The sequence below is a fragment of the Hylobates moloch genome, unplaced genomic scaffold (assembly GCF_009828535.3).
Source record: "Hylobates moloch isolate HMO894 unplaced genomic scaffold, HMol_V3 SCAFFOLD_8, whole genome shotgun sequence".
NCBI classification, from domain to species: Eukaryota; Metazoa; Chordata; class Mammalia; order Primates; family Hylobatidae; genus Hylobates; species Hylobates moloch.
In genome coordinates, this window is record NW_026652283.1 from 2,771,755 (window position 1) to 2,787,423 (window position 15,669).

Below are 15,669 nucleotides of genomic sequence, written 5' to 3' on the forward strand. Positions count from 1 at the left end.
ATACAAGTCATTTGCCCCAGGCCACATAGCTAGTGAGAAGCACAGCCAAGATCCGAACCCACTGAGATGACTGCATTTAAAATCGTGCTTCTACTATACCAGATTGTCTCCAGAGAAAGGAGATTTCCCAGGAACGATCAAGTCCTAGAACTCCAGGACCGTGCCCCATTCCCACTCCCTCTACAGGACGAATCCCTGAAGACTCGCAGGGCTGTCACTGCCTTGGCAGGCTCCTCGGGTTTGATGATGTTTTGCAGCAAAATCACCAGCTGATCGCCGCCATATAACTTGGCTATCAGAAGAGTGTGGATACAGGGCAGTCAGGGGTATGTTTAAATGGCAGGTAATGCCCAGGCTTAAATCATGCTCACAGCAAACCATTGACCATGACTTGCATGAAAGAAAAAGAAGGAGAACCAGGTCCACCCAGCATTTGCCATGTGCTGAGCATGTGCCAGGTGCCCCTCCTGCCCCACATACCTGCCCACAGGCAGCGCACAGTGCCCATCAGTGCTGTCCTGCCATGAGCACCTTTCTGAAATGGGGATCATGTCAGGAGAAAGGGGAGTCGGCCCCAGGTGAGGCAGTGGGAACGATGGGGGGGGTGGGGCCATGGCTATGCCCTTTCTGATTCACTCAATTTCAGGCAAAGTTCTCATTAATTACTTTGAATCTTGTCTCGGAGAATGGAACCCCCACCTTCCCATAGGAACCTAGGCCCCAACTCCAGCCCAGGGAGAGACCAAAGGAGTCCTGAGTTCACACGTGGGCACACACACATGCACACATGTGCACACACATATGCACACACACATACACACGGCTAGGAAAACATATGAACTTACTCAGTATGTTGAAAGCCCTCAGAGCTAAGCTGTGGTGCAGCATGGAGTAATAATCTGAGTAGGATTTGCCACTTATCTGTAGGGAGACCAAGGCCATCAGGCCCGGGAGGATGGAAACCGGGACCCTACATGTGGAGGAGGAAACTGAGGCATGAAGCAATGCAGTGCATGCACCAGGCTGTAAGAAGAACAGAAAAGTGGAGCCCAGGACTCCACTCCCAGCCCTAGAGGGAACAAGACAGAGGCCAGCCAATTAAATATAAGGAAGGCATCATCCTTTTGCAAAATGTTCAATTGTCCTCTGCCTACTCCACAACACAGAAGACCTGGCACCTCCCATGGGCTGAAGGAGGGCCTTGAACCTTCTGCCTTTTCCCTAGAGTTCAGGGGGAGCCACAAAGGCTTGTCACCCCAGAAAGCACACAGGATGTATCCAAGTTACCTCATGGAAAACGTCCCACTCTGTGCCCAGAATCCAGGCATTTGCCTGTTTCAGAGAAGCCTGCAGTGTGTGCAGCAAAGGTCACCATGTCAAAGACCCCTGTACCGTCTGGAGGTGGTGACCTGGTCTGGGGAAGGCATCACCACCAAAGAAGAGAGAGACAGCAAGGACAGGATGCCTCCAGTCCACAGCACTCACCCGAGGAACAGCATGCCTGTGATATTCCCCAACTGGGACTCCAAGTTGACACCTCCACAGCCACTGAGAGCCAGAGTCTCGGCCAGCTGGCAAATGCACCGTGTGCACAAGGACAGAGTCAGGACAGGTCGTCCCAGCCCTTTCCACAGCCTCAAGGGAAGTACTCTTTCCTCATGCCTTTGAGGTTGGTCCAAGCCCTTATGATTTCACATGGCCCTCTCGAGCCTTCCCGGCAGGACCAGGGTGCAGCTCTCCCGTCACTCAACACAACCAGGACTGGACCGTTCCCCTCACCCAAGACGCTGCACTTATTTTCAAAGAACCTCACTACTCCAAGAAAACCTTAAGGGAATCCAACACTGCAAGTGTTGGGTGACCTGAAAGAAACGGGTCATTCTAAGCATCCATCAACAGACAAATAGATAAAGAAATTGGGGCATATATTAAAAAATGGAATATGATTTTAAAATGCAAATAAAAATCCTATAACATCGGCCTAACAGAGGCAGAATTCTGAGATGGCTCCCAAAATTCCAGGGCCCTGGTGTACACACATCTTCTGTCAGTTACTCAGTCACGCAGTCATCTCGGTGTTGATGGGAAGGGATTTTGCAGTTGACATTTATATAGGGGGATGACCCCTGTGGGCTTGACCTAACCACATGAGCCGTTCTACATCTGGGCCTAGATGTCAGAGGAAGGGAAGGCAGAGAGACTCAAGGGCAAGAGGGATCCAATGAGGAAGCATTGCTGGCTCCGAAGCTGGAGGGTGCCTCAGGGTAAGGAACATGGGTGGCCTCCTTGAGGTGAGAGTTGCCCCTGGCTGACATCCAGCTGGAAAACAGGGAATTCGGTCCCACAGTCATGAAGAGCACATATTTTGGTAACTTGTGACACGTCAAGAGAAAACGGATGCAGCTCCTCATTGTGCTTTCATGGCCATCCTCCTGACTCAGCCTCGTCCCACCCTTGTGAGGCCGGCGCTGTTACCATTTTACAGATGAGAAGGAGGAGGCTCGGGAAAGGTGAGGGATCGGCTCAAGGCCTCACCCCGGTAAATACCACTTGAACACCAGTGGTCTACACAGGCAGCCTGGCCACACTGCCTCCTGTGCATGCTCCTTTCAGGGCTGCTGTGAGGACAGAGGTGTAAGAGCACCTCACTTTGTGAGGTGCACAGCAAAGACAGCTCATCACTGAGTTAAGGCGGTGAGAGTTCTTAGAGAGTGCCCTGGGTCTCAGGGTCACCCTCTAGGAAATGGCCAAGTCATGCCAGGATGCATGACTGCCCCATGATTTGTCTCCCCATTGTCTTTTGTGGTTACTGCTGAGAAACGTAGCTTGCTTGTCCATCCAACACACAGGGCATGTCCTATGCAGATGCCCCAGAAAGTTCTCCCCACGCACAGTGGCCTTTGACAAAGGGGGCAGGGCCACTCAGGACACATGTATTCTGACCAGCCTAGACCTTGAGCCAGTGTGTCAAGGTCACACAGAGGTCTCCTGGGTCACACTGCTCTCTTTCTCTGCGCCTCTTCTTTCCTCAGAGCCCCTTCTCACATCCCTATTTCCCACAGAAATCTGCACTCCCCAGCACCCCAGCTAAACCTTGTTCTTAGTCATTCTTTCTTACTAAGGCATAAACTGCAGCAGCACAAAGAGGAGTTCTGCACCTGGGGATTAGGGATGAGTTTCACAGGGCCTGAGACTCTAGGATTGTGGGCAAAATCCTGTGCAAATGTACCTTTCACCAGCTTCTCAAAGGGCCCTGAGTCTCCAAAGGGGTCCAAGAATCACCGGATAAACTATTTTCCCAAAGTTCACGCAACCTGGCTCTTCAGTGCTTCCATGTGTTTTGTAAAACAATGACTGCATCCCAGTCCCCAGGCAGCAATCATCGCAGGCTCTGCAGGAACATGTAACAGCAAGCGTCCATGAAATGGGAGGATGCTCCAGCCATGGGAGCATTTCCAGGGCATACGGAGGGCTTTTCTCTGTCCCTTGATTTCACTCCATGGAGTCAGCACCTTCTCATCTACCCAGAAGGTGGCCCCAACAGCTGGCCCTGCAGTGAAAAGGTTCTCCATGCTCATGCTATTCCCTCCACTTGGTTTTTGTTTGTGAGCTGAGATTGCATCACTGCCCTCCAGCCTAGGAGACAGAGTGAGACACTGTCTCAAAAAAAAAAAAAAGAAAAGAAAAGAAAAAAGAAAAATTGGATATATTTATGGTGCACAATGTAGTGTTTTTCAAATATGAGCTCACTGAGTTAGGTAACGTGCACGGCCTCACACACATACCATTTTTTGTGGTGAGAACACTTCAAACCCACTCTCCACAACTTTCCTGTCTGCACCATGGTGTTGTTAACTCTAATCACCATGTTATACAGCAGATCTCTGGAACTTCTTCCTCCTGCCTAACTCTGACAAGCATCTCCCCAACCAGCACCCCCAGCCCTTGATAACCACCATTCTTCTCTCTGTTCCTATGAGTTCAACTTTTTCAGCTTCCACATGTAAGTGACACTGTGTGGTTTTGCTTTTCTGTGTGTTTTCTGGCTTATTTGCTTAATGTTATGAATGTCCTTCATATTCATTCATGTCACAAATGTCCTTTTTTTTTTTTTTGAGACGGAGTTTCGCTCTTGTTGTCTAGGCTGAAGTGCAATGGCACGATCTCAGCTCACCACAACCTCCGCCTCCCCAGGTTCAAGCGATTCTCCTGCCTCAACCCCGAGTAGCTGGGATTACAGGCATGCACCACCATGCCTGGCAAATTTTGTATTTTTAGTAGAGACGGGGTTTCTCCATGTTGGTCAGGCTGGTCTCGAACTCCTGACCTCAGGTGATCCGCCCGCCTCAGCCTCCCAAAGTGCTGCGATTACAGGCGTGAGCCACCACATTCAGCCAGGATTTCCTTCTTTTTAAAGGCTAAATCATATTCCATTGTTATATACATGCCCCATTTCCTTTATCCACTCATCTGCTGATGTAGACTTAGGTTGATTCCATTTCTCAGCTATTGTGAATAGTGCTGCAATGCACCTGGGGGTGCAGCTATCTTGGAGGAAAAGCTTACAATTTTATCCCATTGTGTATGATGTTAGCTTTGGACTTGCCGTAAATAGCCTTACTGCGTTGTGGTACAGTCTTTCTATACCAAATTTGTTGAGAGTTTTTATGATGATAGAATGTTGAATTTTGTCAAATGCTTTCTTTGCATCCACAGAGACGATCCTATGGTTTTAGTCCTCCATTCTATGAATGTAGTTGTGTCCTATTTATAGATTTGTGTACACTCAACCACCCTTGTATCCCTGAGATAACTCCCACTTGATCATGGTGAATGATTTTTTAATGTGCTATTGAATTCAATTTGCTAGTATTAGATTGAGGATTTTTGCATCTATGTTCATCACGGATCTTGCCTGTAATGTTCTTGTGGTGTCCTCCTCTGGTTTTGGCCTCACAATTTTCTCCCAGATTTTGGGAAAAGTTGGAGCAGGATTGTTATTAGTTCTTCCTGAAATGGTTGGTAGAATTCCGCAGTGAAGCCATCAGGTCCTGGGCTTTTCTGTGATGGGAGACCTTTTATTACTGATTCAATCTCCTGGCTCGTTATGTAATGGTCTGTTATGTCTCCCGCATTCTTCAAGGTGCAATTCAAACCTGGCCTCTTCTGAGAAGCCTTCCTGAAATCTCTTCAGGCAGAACTAATCCCTTCTCCTCTGTGCTCCAGTAGCTGGTAATGCAGGCCTCTGTGTGTACCACATCTCTCATGGCAGCACATACCACGCCCAAGAACAGTTATGAGGGTTCCCTCTCCCCATAGACAGAAAGCAGCTCCAAGACAACCAGAGTGGCTTGCACTTCCCCCTCTCCCTAGCCCTGTATAGGGAGCTCCCAGTCAATGCGGGAAGATTGACTCAGGGCTCAGCAAACCTTCTCGGTACAGGATCCAAGAGGAAATAAATGAGGCTTTGTGAGCCATACATGGGGTCTCTGTAGCAATTGCTCAACTCTGCCTTGCCACAGAGAGGCAGGCCTGGATAATATGCAAACTATATGCAAATGAGCAGCCTGGCTGAGTTCCAGTGAAAACTTACAGCATCCGGTGTCAGGCTGGAGTTGGCCTAAGCTACAAAAGACAGGTCAGGGAGATGGATAATGGGTACGAAAATACAGTTAGAATGACTGTGATCTAGTGTTTGGTAGCACAATAGGGTGGCTGCAGTTAACAACATTGTGTATTTCAAAATAACTGACAGAGTGAAATTAGAATGTTCCTAACCCAAAGAACTGATGAATGTGTCAGGTGATGGATATCCCAATTACTCTAATTTGATTATTACATATTTTATGGTTGCATCAAAATAGCACAGGTGCCCCATAAATATGTATAACTAGTATGTATCCATATTAGTTAAATATAAAAAATTTAAGACAGGTTACAAAAAGCATAGATAACATTGTTTTAGGCATATCCAATGATATGGATAATGGAGTTGGGTATATCCAGATTATATAGTTATGTATGTGTATACCACATATATACACACATCTATACACATATGTATGTGTACATAGACACCCACATATGAATGCACAGATAAAACTGAAAGGGCATACATCAAAATGGTAACATATCCAGATGGTAGATTTAGATATAATTTTTCTTTTCTTCTAAGGGCTTTTTAATATATTCTGAAATATTTAATATATTCTGAAATAAACATGTTACTTTGTCAATTTTAAAATGTTATTTTTAAGAATGTTCTCTTAAAAATGCATTTAAACTGACAAATTAGAAAGGGATCTAGTAAAAGCAAGGAGGCTTATAGATAAATCCTAATTCTAGTGAGTACAACAAATATTTTTTATATGCTGACATTTATAAGAGCATTTAAGATAAATCTAGTATAAATACTGAACTCAGAGTGAGTAAAAATGACGAATACTTACAGAACAATGCATGCAATGTTATAGGTGCATACAACAGTCTGAAATAATACAGAGGAGGGCATGATTAACTCTGCAGGAGTTAGGAGGAGTTTCAAAGAAGAGGGCCTGGTGAGTACGGATTTTCAGAATGTAAAGGAATAGAGGGGATGATGCGAAAGGAGGAAGAAACTCCCAAAACAAGACAGCATGGCTGGGCATGGTGGCTCACACCTGTAATCCCAGGACTTTGAGAGGCCAAGGCAAAAGGCTCACTTGAGCCCAGGAGTTTGAGACCAGCCTGGGCAGCATAGTGAGACCCCTGTCTCTATTTAAATAAGTTTAATATTTTAAAAAGACAGAGTGGCCGGGTGCGGTGGCTCACACCTGTAATCCCAGGACTTTGGGAGGCCGAGGCAGGTGGATCAGGAGGTCAGGAGATTGAGACCATCCTGGCTAACACGGTGAAACCCTGTCTCTACTAAAAATACAAAAAATTAGCTGGGCATGGTGGCAGGCACCTGTAGTCCAGCTACTCGGGAGGTTGAGGCAGGAGAATCGTGTGAACCCAGGAGGCAGAGATTGCAGTGAGCCGAGATTGCACCACTGCACTCCAGCCTGCATGACAGAGCAAGACTCCATCTCAAAAAAAAAAAGACAACAGAATAAATGAGAAGCACCAAGGCATGGGACAACACAACATGCAAAAGACAGTAGGGTAGAACTAGTAACATAATTTCTAATGTCTACAAACGATGAAAGCAGCATGCAGCTCTTAAAATTGGTATCAGAAAGTACATTTAGTGACTTCAGTCTTTAATGGAAGTTCCTAGTGTACAAACTGGAACTGATGAGAAAAGGCCTTGGTTCCTGTGCTGTAGGAACAGGGAACCAGTGAAGGGCTAAGTATCAGAGGATCTTGAATTCAGAGAAATTACTCTGCTGGTAACCTGGAAGGTGAATTTGAGAACGAGGCTAGGGGCAGGAGCAAGGCAATAGCAGTGCAGGTGAAGAAAGAACATAGGTAGAACTTGGCTCCTGATTAGAAAAGGTAAGAGGAGGGGCCAAGGAGAGGGAAATGCTTGGGACCCCACCCAGATTTCAGGCTGGAACAGGCAAATGGTAGAAGCATCCAATACTGAAAACAGAGATGGAGGAGCCCACTTGACTGGAGGGGGACAATGGGGCATTCTAAGACAGGATGGGTTTGAGATTTCTTGACATATCCAAGTGGCAAAGTCTTGGGAGCATGAGGATACACCAGAGCTCAAGGAGGACAGAAGATAGGGAGTGTGGAGTCATCAGCTTGCAGGTGACACCTGAAGCCATTCTCCCACTTCAGGAGAGAAGCACTCAAGCAAAGAGCTGAGAATCCTGGAGAAACCAACATTCCCAAGCGAGCTAAAAGAGAGAATTCAGGCCGGGTGTGGTGGCTCACGCCTGTAATCCCAGCACTTTGGGAGGCCGAGGTGGGCGGATCACAAGGTCAGGAGATCAAGGCCATCCTGGCTAACACGGTGAAACCCCGTTTCTACTAAAAATACAAAATATTAGCCGGGTGCAGTGGTGGGCGCCTGTAGTCCCAGCTACTTGGGAGGCTGAGGCAGGAGAATGGCGTGAACCCGGGAGGCGGAGCTTGCAGTGAGCCAAGACTGTGCCACTGCACTCCAGCCTGGGTGACAGAGCAAGACTCCATCTCAAAAAAAAATAAAAATAAAAAATAAAAAATAAATTAAAAAAATAAATAAAGGGATGGGTCTGGCTAGTTATCTGCAGCAGGAGCATGTCCTTAAGGCACAGATTGCTCACGCTGTTGTTTGTGGTTTAAGAACGCCTTTAAACAGTTTTCCGCCCTGGGGGGCCAGGTGTTCCTTGCCCTCATTCTGGTAAACCCACAACCTTCCAGCATGGCGTCATGGCCATCAGAAACATGTCAGAGTGCTGCAGAGATTTTGTTTATGGCCAGTTTTAGGGCCAGTTTATGGCCAGATTTGGGGGCCTGTTCCCAACATGTCCCCCTTCTTTGTTTTGCAAAACGATAGAAGTAAAGGCAGCTTTGTCATGGTGACCTACTTCTCGCAGGAATCAGGATCCTCATCTGCAGACTATACAAAGACAAACAATACAGATTAAAAGCACAATTGTCATTGAAATCACAGAGCTTCTAAGAGATTTTATCCATTTTAATGGGTTACTAGCTGCTAATCTGTCTGCAGCTCCTTCAAGCACTCCAGGTCCTGGCATTAAGGTCAGGTGTGCCTGGGATGCTTTAAATATTTGTCCTTTTAATTTTGCAATATCCAAAGACAAATTTGTAGAGTGTCCTTCTAGATGCTTTTTTATTCTTTCTCAAATTTTGATCTTATTAAGAGCTATTAATAGTTTCCACAAATCCTTATGTTTAGCTCCTACAGCAGGCCATATCATTTGAGGTTGAGGTGCCACTATACTGCCATGTTTCCAGATAATAGGAACTCTTGCCATATTTCTTATCGTTTCTATCATCTGATCATTTTGTTCAGACCAGCTGAACACAGTGTGGCCATGGCATGCAGACTGAGAGGTGCAATTCAAGCTAAATGTCCCCTTAGGGGACCAATCAATAATGATTCCATAGGAATCACTGCGCAGCACCTCTGCCTGTTATGCAATGCAATCTTCCTAAACAAGTACGTTCATTTTTTCTGGCCAGGTCCAGTCCTGTTTGCAAACAGGTTTTTGAGGGCAGTATGCCTCAATTATAGGAGCAGATTTGTTATGGTAAATACTGAGATCAGAAAGCATGTGTAACTGTGTCATAGAGTGATTACATCCAGGCATTATTGCCAGCCAAGATTGATAAATATGCCCAATAAGTATAATTGTTCTCTGTGTCAGCCCTTGTTGAAGGAATACTCATGGCAATGGTGATCACCGCTACCATAGCTACCATTAAATTACTCATTGTGACTGGCTATCCTGCTTTCCTCAGGTTTTCTTCCACCATCTGTGACAGCTTCTTGATCTGTCCCCAGGTGAGTGGCTGTGTTCAATGGGTGTTGCTTGTGACAGTTTGGGTCCTCCTCAGCATAAGTCTCGACATGGCTGCAACCCAGGGGTCCTCGGGATCCTCCTGGAATCTCTTCCTCGGCATCTGGTTCATGATAAGGTTTCAGGTGTCTTGATGGTATCCAAATCGGCTGTTGGTTCTGGCCTGGAGACACACAAGCATAACCTCTACCCCAAGTTATTATTTTACCTATTTCCCAACTTTTTGTTATCAGATCTCGCCACCAAACTAGATATTCTGCTTCTGTCTTTGCAGCTGGTTTCTGTACGTGCTGTTCAGCTGCTGATAACATCTGGCCTTTAGGCAGCCTCAAAAAATGTAAAGTTAATAATGCTAGATTCAATTGTATGGGGCGTGTCCCGTAATCCTTGTTTCTCCCCCTTCCTTGTATTTGTCATCAGTTGTTCATCTGTATGAAATCGTAACTGAGCATTTTCAATTAACTGTGTGGAATGAACCATGTATGAAGAATCAGAAGTCACATTAATAGGCATATTAAAAGCAGGTATAGGTTCTGGAGGCTTAACAATGACCGCCATCAAAAATGATATCCTAAACCTTGGTGGGAACTTTGTCTTTCCACTTGAAGCGGTTCCTTCAAACCTTGCCAATTTTTTCCTAGTCCCATACCAGGGACATACCCCATTTCATGCATCATACGTTGACTTTGAGGGCTGTAATAATTGCTCAGGAATTAGAACTTGTGCTCCCCATTGTTATAAGAAATCTCTCCCCCATAAATTTATAGGTACAGGGTTATAATTGGTTGAATAGTCCCAGGTTGTCCATCAGGCCCTTCACAATGTAAAATATAACTACTTTGATATACTTCTGGGGCTTTACCAACTCCAACTATGTCAAATTGAGTGGGTTGAATTGGCCACATGGACGGCCAGTGCTGTAGAGAAATGATTGAAATGTCCACTCCTGTATCTACCAAACCTTTACATTTCTTTCCCTGAATAGTTATTTCACAGGTAGGATGTTTATCAGTAATTTGATTCACCCAATAAGCTGCTTTGCCTTGTTTATTTCTGCTTCCAAATCCTCCTGTTGGTTTAATTTCACTTTTCCCCATTCCCACATACAGCATTATCAGGAGCTGTGCTATGTGCTCTCCTGGCTCTGCTTTCCAGGCAACAGAAGTAGATATAACAATTTGAATTTCCCATTTGTAATTTGAATCAATGACTCCTGTATGTATTTGTACTCCTTTTAAACTTAAACTAGACCTTCCTAGAAGTAATCCTGTCGTGCCCGCTGGCAAGGGTCCACAGACTCCTGCTGGAACTTTTTGCAGGGGTTCTCCAGGCAGAAGGCTCACAGCTTTTGTGCAGCATAAATCTACTGTGGCACTACTGGCTATGGTGGGGGACAGACATTGTACAAGGGTGAGGGAATGGCCTGAGCCAGAAATGCCCCAGTTTGGAACGGGACCCGGGACAGGCCCCTCATGGCTTTTCCCGAAATGAAAAGGAAAAGCCTCAAATGTAGCTATAATATTTCCCTGTTGTTCTGGGGGGTGTATTCTAACAGGGAACTGCCAAGCCTCTAAATCACCCTCTCTTCTAGCTTGCTGGATTCCTGCCTGAATAGAACTGAGAGTGGTCGCTTGAGGTGCTGCTCGAACAGTCACTGAGGCAACTACTTTTTGCCCAGTGTCCTCCGGAAAAGAAAGATCTAGAAGGTCAGGCCACTTTTTTTGTTCAAAATAAGGAGGAGGTGCAGAAGGGTAGGGATGAACCTCTTCCTCCTTTGCTGCTTTAGCTTTAGCTGGCAAACATACCTGCTGTGTAACCTCTTCTGTTACTTCATTATACTCTACTTCCTCCTTATCATTAGTGTGAAAAGGTTCCAAGGTGGAACGAACCAGAGCCCACACTTGTCCCATTATTACCCTGATGCTTCCGAGCTCCCCTTCTTACTCAGCACGGGGATTGCTTAAGAGTACTCGGGTGTCCTCCAGCTTAGCTCCACGTTCTCCAACTGTTGCTCCAGCAACACTTTGACCTGGGTTCGAGCCCCATGTATGGGCACCACTTGCTGAGACCGGCTCTGTTGTGCAGACCCCAACCCAACGGTGGTAGAGCAATTAAAGACACATACACAGAAATATAGGGTGTGGAGTGGGAAATCAGGGGTCTCACAGCCTTCAGAGCTGAGAGCCACGAACAGAGACTTACCCACATATTTACTGACAGCAAGCCAGTGATAAGCATTGTTTCTATATATTATAGATTAACTAAAAGTATTCCTTATGGGAAATAATGGGATGGGCCGAAATAAAGGGATGGGTCTGGCTAGTTATCTGCAGCAGGATCATGTCCTTAAGGCACAGATCACTCATGCTATTGTTTGTGGTTTAAGAATGCCTTTAAGCAGTTTTCCACCCTGTGGGGGCCAGGTGTTCCTTGCCCTCATTCCAGTAAACCCACAACCTTCCAGCGTGGGCATCATGGCCATCACAAACACGTCAGAGTGCTGCAGAGATTTTGTTTATGGCCAGTTTTGGGGCCAGTTTATGGCCAGATTTTGGGGCCTGTTCCCAACATTTCACCATGTTGGTCAGGCTGGTCTCAAGCTCCTAGCTTCATGATCTGCTCTCCTTGGCCTCCCAAAGTGCTGGCGTGAGCCACCGTGCTGGCCTAAGAACATGCACTAATGTCCAATAAGCACATTAAAAAGTGCTCAGCATCATTAGTTACTAGGAAAATGTAAACTGATCCACAGTGAGATGTCACTTCACACCCACCAGAATGACTATAACCAATCAGCAGATAACAGCAAGTGCTGGAGAGGATGTGGAGAAATCAAAATCCTCATACACTGCCCGTGAAAATATAAAATGGTGCAGGCCGGGCGTGATGGCTCACACCTGTAACCCCAGCACTTTGGGAGACCGAGGTGGATGGATCAAGAGTTTGAGATCAGCCTGGGTCAGGAGTTTAAGACCAGCCTGACCAACATGGTGAAACCCTGTCTCTACTAAAAATACAAAATTACCTTTTCACAAGATGGCACCGAAAGCAAAGAAGGAAGCTCCTGCCCCTCCTAAAGCCAAAGCCAAGGCTTTGAAGGCCGAGAAGACAGTGTTGAAAGGTGTCCACAGCCACAAAAAACAGAAGATCTACGTGTCACCAACCTTCCAGTGGCCCAAGACACTGCGACTCCAGAGGCAACCCAAATATCCTCGGAAGATCACCCCCAGGAGAAATGAGCTTGACCACTACGCTGTCATTAAGTTTCTGCTGACCACTGAGTCGGCCACGAAGAAGATAGAAGACAACAACATGCTTGTGTTCATGAAGGACGTTGAAGTCAACAAGCACCAGATCAAACAGGCTGTGAAGAAGCTCTATGACATTGACGTGGCCAAATTCGACACCCTGATTTGGCCTGATGGAGAGAAGAAGGCCTATGTCCAACCGGCCCCTGATGATGATGCTTTGGATGTTGCCAACAAAATTGGGATCATCTAAACTGAGTCCAGCTGGTTAATCCTAAATATATGTATATCTTTTCACCATAAAAAGATACAAAATTAGCCAGATGCGGTGGCACATGCCTGTAATCCCAGCCACTTGGGAGGCTGAGGCAGGAGAATCACTTGAATCTGGCAGGTGGAGGTTGCACTGAGCTGAGATTGCACCATTGCACTGCAGCCTGGGCAACAAGAGTGAAACTCCCTCTCAAAATAAATAAATAAATAAATAAATAAATAAATAAATAAATAAATAAATAAAATGGTGCAGTCACTTTTTCAGAAGATAGTATGACAGTTTCTCAAAATGTTAAAAATAGAATTGCCTTAAACCCAACAACTTCGCTTCTACGTATGTACCCAGGGAAGATGAAAATGTATGTCCACACAAAGGCTTGTATGTGAATGTTCATGGCAGCACCATTCACAAGAACCAAAAGGTCGAGACAACCCAAATGCCCATCAACTGGCAAAGGGATTAAAACATGGAATATACAACGGAATACTGTTCAGCAATCAAAAGGAAGTTCTGATGTGTGCTGCTACATTGATCAACCTCAATAATGCAATGCTTCATGAAAGAAGCCAGACGCAAAAGAACTCACATTGCCTGATTCAGTTGATATGAAATATCCAGAACAGCCTAATATAGAGACAGAAAGTAGATAACTTGTTGCCTAGGGCTGGGGATGAGAATGAAAAGTAACTCAGATGGACACAAGTTTCTTTCTGGGATGACAGAATGTTCCAAAAGTAGATTTTGGTGATGGTTGCACAATTCTGTAAATATACCAAATATACTAAAAATCATTGAACTGGACCAGTGTGGTGGTTCACACCTGCAATCTCAGCACTTTGGGAGGCTGAGGCAGGAGGGTCACTTGAGCCCAGTAGTTTGAGACCAGCCTTGGCAACATAGGGAGACCCCCATCTTTCCAAATAATTGAGAAATTTGTTGGGCATGGTGACACATGCCTGTAGTCCCAGCTATTCCGTAGGCTGAGGCAGGAGGATGGTCTGAGCCCAGGAGGTCTCAGGTCTTAGCATGGCCATGGAGGACAGCCCTCCATGATCCTCTCCCGTTCTGAGATCCTCCTCCTGCCCCCAGTGCCCTGTGTTCAAACCTGAGCGCACCCTGTAGCGTCACACTCAGCCCGGACTCCCCTGCCTGGGGTGCCCTGCCCGGCCTAGGAACTGGGAAAACCTACCCGCTTCCAAGACTCAGCTCAAGCACCTCTTCCTGCTGGCTGTGTGGGGTATTGTTTGTTTGTTTGATTGTTTTGAGACAGAGTCTAGCTCTGTCACTCAGGCTGGAGTGCAGTGGCGCGATCTTAGCTCACTGCAACCTCCGCCTCCAGGATTCAAGTGATTCTCGTGCCTCGGCCTCCCGAGCAGCCTGTAGGCACCAGCCACCACATCCAACTAATCTTTGTATTTTTAGTAGCGACGGGGTTTCACCATGTTGGCCAAACTGATCTCAAACTCCTTACCTCAAGTGATCCGCTGGCCTCGGCCTCCCAACGTGCTGGGATTACAGGCGTGAGCCACCGCGCCTGGCCTCTGCTGAGTGTTTTCTGATACCCCTCCTCTGCCCCCACTCCTGGGGACCCCACAGTCCGCTGAAGAGCCTTCTGCCCCAGCGCCTCGCCCCACTGTTTGGTCCTGTATGTTTCCATGGCTGCCTCGCCCTCTTAGGCCACAGCCTCCTGCAAAGTAGGGCCCCGTATCTCAGTTGGCTTTGCACTCCCAGTGCCTGGCACAGAGCCTGGCTCCCATGAGCACTCAACAACCCTTGAAAATTGACCGGAATCCTGGACAGCGCCAAGACAGCGCGGGGAATGGGAGCGTGATCTGCTGCCCTCTCCTGGCAATGGGAAGCATTGTTCTAAGCACAGACACTTCCCTCTCAGCTGTACAAAAACAACTGCAGGATCGGGAAGCTGGAAAAGGAGCTGATGGAGGATAGGGGATATGGATGCTAAGGAGACAAACTGGATTGAGGGGTTGCTGAGACTCTGCCGTCTCCCACACTTTTCCCACGTTCGTGGACGCAGGGGCGAGGTCAGTGCTTTCAAAGGAGGATGCATCCTCAGAGAGGCTCTGGCTCCCCCCACCAAACCCTATACTCTTGGATGAGATCTCGCCTGTCAATATATGCGGTTGCCATGTTGTAACTATCACTGCACCTTTAATGCACTTCCGTGAGCGATCACTGAGTTTTTTCCACCATTGTTGTAAAATTTGTTTTGCTCTTGTGTGTAAAAAGACTGTGAATTTAACCACTGGCTTCTCCTGATGTTAACTCGGCTTCCTACAGCTGGGAGGTTGTCTCTGACATTCTGGGTTTCTCAGCTTTCTGTCAAAATCCAAATACAGTCAGTCCGCAGTATCCGTGGGGGATTGGCTCCAGAACCCTCCCTTGAAGATACCAACATCACAGGTGCTCAAGCCCCTGATACAGAATGGCACAGCGTTTGCAGACAACCTATGCACACCCTGCAAGCTCTTTCTTTCTGAAGGAAGGAATATAAAACTATTTATATTTATTGACCACTGTTCACAATAAAATAAACAATATATAGTCGAATAACATTCTGCTTGCTACAGAGTTGTTTTTCCTGGCTTCTGCTGAACCAGTAAAGAAAATACTGAGTCTACACATAAAGAAGGAGTGGGGGTGTGGTAGCACCCCTCACACGGGGACACCAGCTGCA

The 15,669-nt window shown here is 46.5% G+C and overlaps 1 protein-coding gene across 1 annotated transcript; it reads left to right on the plus strand.

Annotated features, from left to right (window-relative positions):
• The first annotated feature begins 12,488 nt into the window (after positions 1-12,488).
• On the plus strand, positions 12,489-12,953 carry LOC116472527 (large ribosomal subunit protein uL23-like). Its single transcript, XM_032758085.1, has one exon. It carries the CDS (start codon positions 12,489-12,491, stop codon positions 12,951-12,953), a length of 465 nt encoding a protein of 154 aa, XP_032613976.1.
• The last annotated feature ends 2,716 nt before the right edge of the window (positions 12,954-15,669 follow it).

Bases quoted from the DNA above. Each gene is read 5' to 3' on its own strand.
- LOC116472527 (XM_032758085.1), top strand. From the start codon at position 12,489: ATGGCACCGAAAGCAAAGAAGGAAGCTCCTGCCCCTCCTAAAGCCAAA.